General features: G+C 49.8%; 2 protein-coding genes across 2 annotated transcripts in view; both read right to left on the bottom strand.

The window, feature by feature from the left end:
* The window catches only part of ALKBH5 (alkB homolog 5, RNA demethylase), an 11,461-nt gene extending 5,391 nt beyond the window's left edge, over positions 1-6,070 (bottom strand). The window contains exons 1-3 of the mRNA XM_026859190.1: positions 6,028-6,070; positions 5,535-5,640; positions 1,002-1,157 (exon numbers count right to left, since the gene is read on the bottom strand). Of these exons, the coding sequence (XP_026714991.1) occupies positions 1,002-1,157; positions 5,535-5,640; positions 6,028-6,070 (305 nt within the window). The remainder of the gene's footprint in view (positions 1-1,001; positions 1,158-5,534; positions 5,641-6,027) is intronic.
* Positions 6,071-8,103: 2,033 nt separating this feature from the next.
* The window catches only part of MYO15A (myosin XVA), a 22,365-nt gene continuing 18,950 nt past the window's right edge, over positions 8,104-11,518 (bottom strand). Inside the window, exon 58 of the mRNA XM_026859177.1 lies at positions 8,104-8,124. Coding sequence (XP_026714978.1) covers positions 8,104-8,124 — 21 coding nt within the window. The remainder of the gene's footprint in view (positions 8,125-11,518) is intronic.

The following is an 11,518-nucleotide window of genomic DNA, read 5'->3' as shown; positions in this document are numbered from 1 at the left end:
CCCCCCCCAAGCCCCATAAGGTCACATCAGGCTGAAAACCAGCTCTCACAGATCTGCAGATTTGTCCTGCATGATCGCTTCCCTAATCACAGCCCAGCCCACTGTGTGCTCAGAGGTAAGGCTTCATTTGCAGGCTAGCTCCTCTTCTTGATCTATCTTCCCAGTCAGTCTGAGTCCAGGTGAATGAACACCACTCATAAACAAGCCACCCCTGCCCTCCTCCCTCCAGGACAGGTTGAAACACGGGCTGAGACCATGCAGCAGCCAAGCCCCGGGACCAAGCCAGCTTTTAGTTTTTGTGACATGCAGAGAACACTGTCTTGATCCTCAGGAATCTTTGGAACCGAAGAATACCAGAAATATTGCACGATAGCTGGCAGACTGGCTATCAGAACATTCACACAGAGCAAGGTGGTGTTTAAGGGAAGCCTTGCTGCAGAGCTCAAGCTGTCTGAAACCTCAGCAAGGAACTCCCCTGAAGGTCAGGCTTACACATTCACAGTCTGGTTACACACAAAAAAATATACACATGCAGCTCTGGAACCAAAACAGATTTGAGAAGCCTCCCAAGGCAGCCTTCACCTTTCCCAGATACCAAAACCTCACATTCTCCCCCAAGACTGCTTTCATAATATAGTTTAACGCAGCTGCACAGGTTGCTTGGCAATAGAGGTCAAAAATAATTAGCTGCAGGGAAACTATTGTTCTGAATGACTGAATTATCAAGAGCCAGCCAAATCTATTGCTTCTTCATTATGCCACTCACAGGATAAACAATGTAAGCTGCTTACAGCCAGAGCTTAGCCTCCACAAGCCTAGGAGGAAAGTATGAAGAACCTCATTCTGATAAAACAGATCTGTACACCACAAAAACACCCGGAAGGTACAAACTAGAATGTTTTTAATTGTGCTGTGCAGCCTCTCTTAAGGCCACGAACCTCAGACACGCACTGACCTGGAGATACCATCCAAAACATTGCTCTTCGGAGAGATCATCCTACCTGTGAGCAGCATCAGGATCTGCTTTGCGATGGGACCGCTTTGGTTTCAGGATCTGGTCCCGGTTGCTTCCTGACAGACGGTCAGAGTTATAACCTGGTGGCAACACAGAGCTACTCAGGGATTTTGTTTCCAATCGAGGTGCATCTAGTCTTGTTCTGCAAATATTTAAAGAAAAGAGAATTTGCAAGGAGTTTCTACAGAACCGCCAGTGTGCTGCAGTGGACATCTGCCCTAGATGTGCTGAAGCAGAACCCTCAATCCTAGCCACACAGCTCAGGAAGAGGGTCAGGATTATTACGCTCGACAGCAGAAAGAGCCGCAGCTTTCTGGTACTTGCAGCTTCAGCTTTAACCTTTGCTGCTTTGGTTAGAGGAAGGCTCAGGGACACAAGTAGTCATGAGGTGAATGCAGATGGTGTTGGGCTCACTGCAATCCCAGTTACGGGATACAGACTAGAGGCACTGGAGCCCCTGTGAAATCCCAGTGACTCATCAAGAACTCGCAGCTCCAGTGAAGCCTCCTGGGAGATGCCCTGCAAAATTCATCATCACCTACAACAGTAATAATTGCTCCTATCTGGAAACTCCCTACTGTCTCAAGATCTCATGGGGTCAGGCGTTTCTCAGCTTGACTAAGAGGTTTAAAGAGTTGAAGTACAAGTCAGGAGGTCTAGCAAACAGAAGCTGCACCACATCCCTTCCAGCAGTGCAGCACTGCCTTGTTCATGCTGGGAGAGAAACATGCTCAAGCTACACCAGAAAGCAAGCACAGCTCGTCCCAGAGCAGATCTGTTGCTGGCCCAGGCATGACTGTATCCATGCACACGTAGAGGAAGGCAGCAGGAATGAAAACCCAACAATGCAGTGTCTTATCACAGCGCTATCATCGCCATCTCTAAGTGCGGCATTTATTAGCCTCAACTTACAAGCACTACGCAAGTCTATTTCAAAACACAGACTGAAGCCTAAGAATGGGCAAAACACACTAAAAGGTGGTGCTGGTACTCCAGAGCTGCCACTTCCCAGAAGGAAAGGCACCATGATACTGTTGCTGCAGCCTGTCTCCCTTCTTGGAATTAGGGGTGAATACAGAAAGGGTCCAGGTGAAAGAATGGGAGAATCACTACTTGCTCTCTAGTGCTGAACTTTAGCTCCCGAGGGAGGTTTCCACAGGAGAATCCTAACGTAAACTCCCATTAGGAAGCAAGCCCTGCTGCCAAGCTTCCTCTCCACCATCAGGGAGAGCCTCTTCAGTTCACCAGGGCAATGCCAGGCTGGCACAGGCAAAGCTGGGCACGGCAGCCCAAGCCCGCCCAGCATGCCAGAAACAAGGAACACTTCCGCAGGCAGCTGCCAGGCTGGAGCCAGCGCTAGTCCACAGCGCCAGCGTCCTGAGCTCTTCCCAGCTCCAGGACTGGACTCAGTCCAGCTTGAACACCAACGGCATTGCGGATCCTGCCGTGGACAAGTTAGGTGGTTTAAATACCTCTAAATACAACAGCAACTCCAGGCCTGCAATTAAAACAAGCAAACCACCAAATATACTGCAAGGGCAAGGGAACACGAGACAGGCTCTGTCCACAGAGCAACACAGGTATGAGCTGCAGGAGCAGCTATTAGGAGAGGCTATACTAAAACACAGAGCAAATTACCTACCAAAGTTCAAGCTAAACAGAAAACTCCCTGATGTTAACTGTTTACAAAGCAGTACTTCAAAACAGCAGCATAAGCCCTCTAAAATTACTTTCAGGACCCACTTCAGTAGGTCTAATTTCTATCCCCTACTTCTTCCAGCATCTCATGAAATTGGGAGCATCATTCTTTCCCCCACAGCCTCTTGCTCAAAGCTCTTCCAAACCTTGCTGGCTCCCCGCAGTCCTGCACTCTGATACGCAGGAAACACTGTAAATATCGTCACACTACAGCACTGAGGTGTTTATGACCTACTTGGTAACAATGCTGCTCTCAAGCATCCTGCAAAACTCAGCCACTTCTCCCGCTCGCGCAGCTTTGTTCTGCCACTGCCAGAAAAAAAACATCTCTAGAACCACGTGCTCAGAGTAGAGGCAAGAGCAGATCCAGAGGCAAACGTCTGGGGCCCAGTAGGCTCTGGCAGCCTATTCAGAGCCAAATATCCCAGCTTCATGCTGCAGCAGAGTTTATGCTGCTGTATGATCTGATCCTGTTGGAAAGCTCGAGGCTGATTCTTACCACGAAGATGAGGAAGAGGAGTTTTACAAGGCCGCTGTTTGCTCCCAAGCCTCTTGTGCTAGCATGCCACCAGCAGAAGTAGCTGTTTTCCTGGTTGCGTAACACACTATTTCAGACTGCATGAAGTCGCATGATCTGGGACTAGGGAATGGCATTTGCTGCAGCAATACATGCCACGGGGATGCGAACGCAGACAAAGGTCACCGCAGCCCTGCTGTGCATGCGTGCGTGCACAGGGGACTCGGCGAGGAGACAGCCGTCGTCACAAGGGATAAGCAGCAATTAATAAGCTCTATTTGGCAGCAACCAGAGCGCACCCTTTGGCAAACAGGCAATTGCCATGTATTCACCAGGGCTGCTAAGCTCTACCGAGATTACACAAAAATAATTACCAGGGGGTTTCCACTTTGCTCAATAGAAAAAAAGTCCTGTTGTGGTTTCACTCAGCCTTGCCGGTCAAAGCAGCCCATCACTGTCTGCATAAGACTGGGCAGAGACACTTCTGCTCTAAGCAGATCAGGCTCCTAAATCAGGGCAAGACAGAAGGACACACTGCTACCGAAGGACAGCTAAGCAAACAGACCCTGTTCAGCTCTGCGAGAAGCTAACGGGCCTTGTTGGTTTAGCAAGGAGGCAACAGGCCAGCGGGTATGTCTCAGCCAGCTAGGTGCTCGCCCGGTTGCACTTCGAGGACAGTGACGCTAGACTGAAATAACTCAAAACCCTCAGCTCACAGAGGCTGGCAAAGGCAAGAGGCAGAGCCAGTTTAAACCAGTATGTCAGATATCTGTGGCAGTTTGGGCAGCTTTAGTTTATTTAGCAGTCTTTTCTTTTCCAGAGAACTGCTCCACAGCCTAGGACAGGCAGCTTGTCTATCCCAAAGCCCAATTAAAGCAGCTACAGGATTTGGAGGTGCCTTCCACCGGTGCTCATCAGCACTCACGCCGCTCTGCGTTGGCTGCAGTAACCAGCAAGGCAAACGTAACAGCCTTTGAGTTCTTATTGCAACCCTCTCGCCTTAAACATCAAGTGGTGATAACCAGCTATTGGGTGGTTTGGTGATGATCTGTCTTTCTTTCATCCCACTCTATCACCTGCCACATCTCATCCCGCCTCCCTGGGTCCGTGCTGATTTCGCCTGGCTAACGCCTCAGGGCTGCTGTTTTTCCTGCCTTCATTTCATGGGTCCCTCTAACCAGATGTCCAACTCCACTCCACTGGCTTGGTGCCATATCTTCACTACATTGCCAGACTTGTTTTGAAACCAGCTAAGCCATCCAAAAGCTCAGTAAATCTGAATCTAGACCACTTGCCTGCTAGCCTTATGCCAGCCTGGGACACGGCCTTATGCCACTGCAGCCCTGCCACCAAGGCCCACACTTTTGGCTCGGTTTACAGGAGTCAAGTCACATGTTTTCACTTGCAAAAAGATTTCTTGACAGCAGAATTACTGTTAACACCTTCTAGGGCACAATCAACACGGGCCAACTTGTGGCAGTCACATTTTTTGGTTTCCTAGTAGAAAGAAACTGATAAAAGAGGGTATTTCTGGGCACAAAAAAAAGGTTTATACTGACAGAGTTTTGGGTGGGGTCGGCTTGCTTTTTCTCTATTTTCTTAAGAGCTTTAGGAACAAGCACTGGTTGATGAAATGCCATCAAGCCAGCATATCTTCTAAAACAGGACGCATGCTTCTCAACAGTTTACAGAGCTTGGCTTCTCCACGACAACTTGAAGGACAAGCTCTCCAAAGTGATCACTAAATTCACTGCACCCGTTTCCCTTCGAAGCCAACATCTTCCTCTCTCTCCAGGAAGTTAAAGCCATGCTATCAAGAAAACTTTATCTGCTTTATAGGAGTTTCTTCATCACAAGAATCAGCTTCAAAGAACCTCCAGGTAACTCACGCACGTGGGTATCATATGATCAGACACCTGAATATGCAGCCCAAAACAAGAGCTTGAAATCCTAGCTGTCTGGAGTTAGGCCACCAACAAAAGCCAGGTGTTTGGACACGAACAGCGCTTGCAAACCCAGACACAACGATGGAGTACTGCTGCACAGAGCCAGGGAGTGATTAACGCTTCAGTAACAAGTTCCACCTACTTCCTCTGACCAAGTGATAGGTACAGCAAAACACAAGTGAGCATCAGAGCGATATTTCATCAAGATGCAAGATCAAGCCAGCAAATAAATAAGCAAGGCTGTTTTAAAGTGTTTCTAAATAAGCAAGGCCATTTAAAAGTGCTTCTTTAAAAGCACCATCACAATACCACAGATAAACCAAGTTTATCTTACTGTCCAGAGGGCTTCAATACTTACTTTCGAAGGATGATGACAGCTCTTCTCTCCTTGATGTCCTGTGGTCGAATACAGTGTGTAATTTCATCGGCTGCATATCCACTGACAACAAAAAACAAAAAAGCCACTGTGAGAAAGATGACAGGCAGAAGAAGAAAGTGGTTGCCAGCCTCAACAACTCAGAATGACCAGTCATTTCCTAACTTCCACCACAAATTCCTCTTCCAAACACCATTCCCCAGGCTCACAGGAGCTAGACATGGGAAGGAAGAAATTTCAGGAAAAAATGAAGACAGTCAAGGGTTTGGGTTTTTTCTGTTGGATTCCAGTTTTCAGCATACACCAGAGGAAACCACCACCTGCCACAACATCATGAAATAAGACATGTAGAAAATGAGTTTATGGAGTGTAAATTCAGCCAATTCATTTATCAAGAGATTAGAGAGCAACATGAAAAAAACATCAGCACACTGCTCCAAAGCATCGTGTCACACACATCCCCCAGAAAACCCACCTCTCATGGCTGAGACGCGCAGTGTACCCAGACACAAATGCATAGCCAAGTCGATGAGAAGATTTGTTAGTTGAAGAGGGGGGACAGTGGTGGCAAGTGTCTCACCCCCCTCACCTGGGCACAGGCACTGCCACCTCAGCACCCTCCCCGCCACATCCTCAGCCACAGTACAAACACCACTCCCCCAGCACAGCCCAACTCTGACACAACACACATAGAGTAACTTTCAAATTCAGAGCTGCAAACCAAGCTGAGCTCCTAAAACCTCCCTGCCACAGCGTTCACAAGGCAGGACAGTTACCTGGGCTGAGGAAAACTACACCAGGCTCGAGCAGCTACGGCACCACGCAGCAGCCATTCTCGGCAGGAGAGTGTTTTGCTGTATGAGATGACTTCACCTACTCCACGTTTCTAGAAAAAGCCACGGCCAACAAGGGCCCAGCCACCCACAACACACAGGAGCATTTTTCTTTGTGGCTGCTTCTGTTGTTGGACACAATTCCTGGGGTTCAGCACAGCATGTGAGATCATGGCAGGTCTGTGGAGAGCCATCATCACACCTGCTCGGACACAAAAACCACCCTGCCAGGAGCACATCTCACTGCTCATGTGGGTGCTAATGAGCAGGTCCGAGAGGCGGGCCTACCTTCTACCTGATGTTTGGAGAGTGTCTGTTCACAAAAGAGCATTATAGAGTCCAGTATGGGGAAAAAGCGAAAACACCTTTGGAGCCTCCTGAAAGAGCTGACAAGGACAGAAATGCCTTTGGAGGGACTTGGGCGAAGGCTGCTCAAGCCACACAAAGCTAACACAGCCCCACGCTGGTTTAACCTGAAGCAGAAATCACCAAGCCCGCTCTCCCCACACCAGGCTTTACCTGGGAAGCTGCTGTCAGCCGGCCCTCCAGGAGCACAGCCAGAGTCACGGGCCTGCAGGTTATTCAGGATGCTCAGAGCCGAGAACAGACCACGCACACGCAGGTCATCTCTGGGGAAGGGACCGGGTTTCCTTTATCTGGTTAGATAACCCATCCACTCACCAAGAAACTCTCAAAGACAGATTTACTGCTTTAAGAGAGTTAAAAGTCTAAGACCTGATCAATTAAAACAGAGGTTCATCTCCATCCCCCCTGTCTTCCAGGGCACTGCAGAACAAGACAGCCTTATGTGAAGGGGCTTGTAATGATGCTCTATTATGTTCCAGGAATCTCTGCATCAAGCTTCAGCAAATTCATTAATATCACCGATGTTAACATTCAACTCAGCGACACCCTGTACATCAGGAAAAGGTCTGCTTCCAGACCTGCACTCTCCATCATGAGATGTCGGCCTGACCGCTCGTTCTCACTCCCCAGGCAGGAACCTGCTTTCTAGCTGGGTCTACCCAGAAATTTCTTGCCCAAAGAACAAACCCAAAGCACAAGGTAAGAGGTAACTTGGTAAGTAAAACCCTAAATTGCTGCCCATGAGAACACCCAAACATGATGTCTCCAGCCTAGACATTTTCCCTATGAACAAGAGGAGGTGCAGATGTTACCCACACACTCCCCCAACTAACACCCCAACTCCTAACCTGTCAGATGTTACACCCCCGACTCCTCCCCAAGTATCTTTTCCAGCCCAGAAGAGCTGTTGCCGAGCCACAACATAACTGACTCACATCAAGATGAAAGCAGATTTTTTTGTATAAACATCACCAGAAAGGAGGTCCTGAAGTTCTGCAGAGTCTCTAATGATAATAAGTATTTCTAGGGGTTGATGACAGCCAGGCCAGCTCAGAGGAAGAGGGACCTCATGCACTTGCCCATTGCAGTGTTTGAGCAGCTCGAGGCTTTACTCATGGTTCAGGAAAGCTGCTGCCACAGACCACAGATGTGACACCAACCAGCTCAAGCAGAGCTCGAACAAATCTATTTGCCTCATCACCACTGGCACATGCAGAACTTCCCCTGAATCAACCGCCTGTTTCTGAGGGATCAGACTTTTCTGGAAAAGCCTCTAATCCAGGCAGTTGTAGAGAGATTCCTCCAGCTGAGAAAAAGCAGGTTCATCCTCCAGAGACTCCAACCAGCTCCGATTATGCTACCACCAGGCATGCCTGGAGACAACAGGAGAGACAAACATCACGATGTTTCCACTGCTACTACAAACAGCAGGGAGATGACCTGGGGTGCTCACCAGCTGCAAAGGGAAGCGTGTATGGTGTGCAAGCTCTCAGAACTTGGGAAATGCTTCAGTGGGTCATTCGTACCTCTGGCTAATTGCAACCACGCTATTTCCAACCACAGTGCTGAGACACAACACTCGGCAGTTAAACAAAAAGCCAGTGCAGTGCCGAGATTTGCTATAAACAGCGACTGCAGGGCTGAGGTCTGTCTGGAACCACCTGCCCTGGCTGGCTCTGCACCCCTGCCAGTTCCCTCTCTTTTTTTTCCAGCTTAAGCCTTTGTCAGAGCATGTGTTTCCCATATGAATAGGCAAATTCCTCCATCTCCTCTCCACTGCTTCTATCGATTGATGCTTATCAAATTATTGTTAAAAAAAAAAAAAAGAAAAACCCACATACGTGGTCCAGCCTGCAGCCCCCAACAGACTGCTGATGGTCCACAGGACTGAAATGCAGCTTAACTCCAACAGCTGTGGAAAAGCACCACAGACCAAGGCGCTACTGCTTCCTTCTCTTGGCCTGGCTGGCAGCAGGACAAACCTGCAGGAGCACCCGTTTCCTGGAGCTAGGGGAGAAGTGGGGACTGGAGAAGGTCTTTTTCTAGATGTCAAAACCTACAGGGGTAAATCTTCACCGCAGATGTTAAAGGAGAGGAAAAAGTGCCTTCGCTGGAAGAGCAAAAGGCTCGTTAGTGGGTCACGGGGTGGCTTCATCTTTGTCCTGCTGGCAGAGGTACACAGCCCAGCCAGGAGAATCTCCATTCCATCTTTTAAATACCAACCTGTTGTTTGAGATCTGAGTATTTTCCTGCTAGTCTGAGGCAGGTTCAGCGTTTTCAGACACCACAGCCTGCTTCATGGTAGGCAAATAAAGTCAAGGGAGGGATGCGGGGAAAGCCTCTCTGCAGGGTGCGGGGAGTAAGTGGCTACAAAACCAGAAGGATAGTTTGGAATAGACTGCTGAGAGCAGGCACAGGACAGGCAAGAATTGGGGAGAGCTCGAGAACTACACAAGGGCAAAGAGAGAGATCCATCAGCTTTCTTTAGATCCTCACGGTAAGCAAAGGTGGCTACCCTGGTTTCCCCAGAAAGGCAGCACGCCAGCAGCAGCCACTGACCCAGCAATATTCGAATCACAGACATTGCAAGCATGCCATTTCTATCTGCGCCGTTTCCTTATCTCCAGGGCAACTGCCTTCAGCAACTCTTTACTGGGAGGCAAAAAAGCCAAGTTTAGGGAGTTGACTTAAAACATGACCAGGGGCTAGATTTTGGAAATACAGCCCTGAGAGCCTACCAGGTCTGCACGCCTCCCTGCTCCTCCCAAATTGCTGGGGTTAGAGGGGAGACTGGAGATCTTACATCCAGCCAGGATCGTATCATCACAGAACAATCACTTTAGCAGAATCTCTCTTAAGTGAGTACTAAGTATCTGCTAACTCTGTACCAAAATTGAAATACACCCCCCACCCCCCCCACCCCCCATTATTTGCTGGAAAGCAGAACATTTAATCGTGGATTAAGCCTACGGTGGGTCACAGAAAGCAACCCTTCTATTTGGAGGGGAAAAGATATCTTTGATTTGTTTGATTGCTTCAGCCACGTTAATAAACTGATTAAAGACACCCAGGTGACGATGGCCAACAACCCGAACACAGGTCTGGGAGACACCCTGCTCCAATTCCGGGAGCTCTGAGGCAGCTTCTTCTCCCCAGCAGTTATGGAGGAAGAGTAGAGATCCGGGACAAGAAAACATCATTCTCTGGTCCTGGAGCAGAGATGAGCCACTCTCCCTCCTCCCACCATCCTCCACTGCAAAGTCCTGATCCTCCTTCAGGTGTAAGGGCATGGGTTTTCCTAGTGACTCTCCCTACAAGACTTCAGAACACATTAACAGCTCTGCCAACATGCTTCTAGGCAAGAAAAAACTTTCACTGTCCTTAAAAAACAGACCCCTGGATGTGCAAAGAAGGACAACTATCTACTCCAGGCCTGCTGGGGAAAGGCAACACAGGGATTTTCAACACCAGCAGGAAAATCAGTGTAGAAAGTTTCCCTCCAGGTGCCTAAGAGAAGTCAGTGAGCGCAAGCAGCTGCCTTGCACCCTGCGGTCTCCAATCCCAGGGAGGGAGTCCCCCGAGGTCCCATTTCACAAAAATCACCCTGACCTCTGCCCCCCATCCCCCCTTCTCCCTGTCCCGGCCAATCCAGCAGAGAAGAAAATGTCCTCAGCACTGTTCCCGCTTCCCTCCGCAGCCTCCCTCACTAATCCACAGAAGTTACCTAACGCCAGGGGTACGGCGAGGATTAGTTAATGTTTGTGCAGCTTTTCCAAGATAAAAGCTACGCGAGATCTCAGCATTTATTATTGATGCACTAGTCAACGGTGCGAGGCTGTGTGTATGTAGAGGGAAAAATTCCTTCCCGAACCCTGCGGCGATCACTTTACACGCCAAAGCAGGGGATTGTGTTACGGCCTGGGAGCCCTGAAAACCGGCCTGGGCCTTCACCAGTCCAAAAAAATAAAAACCCCAAACGAGGATACAGCTGGGAGGCTCCAAGCACTGCTGGCAAAGTCCGGGTGATCCCTGCTCCTGGCAGGGAGCACTCTGACCTTCAGGGACGCAAGGGACTGTCACCGAGGCCAGCGCTGGCCTTCAAGCTGCTTTTTTCCCCCCAAGACGTGGCCCTGGTGGGTCCCTTACGGTAACACCTCGGCACACACCCTGCCTGTCCCCTCACCTGCCTGCTCTGCCCATCCAGCATGTACCGGGGAGGCAGAGGGATTAGGAAGCAGGCATTTCTCAGTGCCAATCCCAGCTTTACTACCGACTGGCTGCGTGACCTTGGGCAGGTCACTTCACCTCCACAGCTCTTCCCCCACTCACAAGAACGCACGCAAAGTCCCTTCTTGCACCCGTGACCCGCCACGCTTCCCAAGTGACAGTCCCACAGGGCTCTGCAAACACCGGCGTCGGGCAGGGCAGGGTTTAGCATTCCCAGTTTACAGACTGGGAAGACAAGGCCATTCACAACTCCTCATCACGCTTAAGGTCAGGTCAGGGAGTCATCGGCCGAGCTAAGAATAGACCCAGAAGCCCCTGTCCCAACCAGCTGCTCTGCTCCAACCGCTCTTGGGCGGAGGATCCATTTTGTTTCTCGATGTGTTATTTTAACCGTTTACAGGAGCTACGGCGAAGCTCGGCTCCACAAGCGGCCCTGCCAGCACTCATGCCTCCAACCCCACAGAGAGGACACCCCCCACCCCCACATCAATCACCCACCCCAATCCCCATCCACCACGGCAGCAGGACCCCCCCCGTCTC

Source organism: Athene cunicularia, assembly GCF_003259725.1.
Source record: "Athene cunicularia isolate RWA chromosome 14 unlocalized genomic scaffold, athCun1 chr14_part1, whole genome shotgun sequence".
NCBI classification, from domain to species: domain Eukaryota; kingdom Metazoa; phylum Chordata; class Aves; order Strigiformes; family Strigidae; genus Athene; species Athene cunicularia.
The sequence above is the reverse complement of the archived record's forward strand: the minus strand, read 5'-3'. Positions and strand labels throughout refer to the sequence as shown.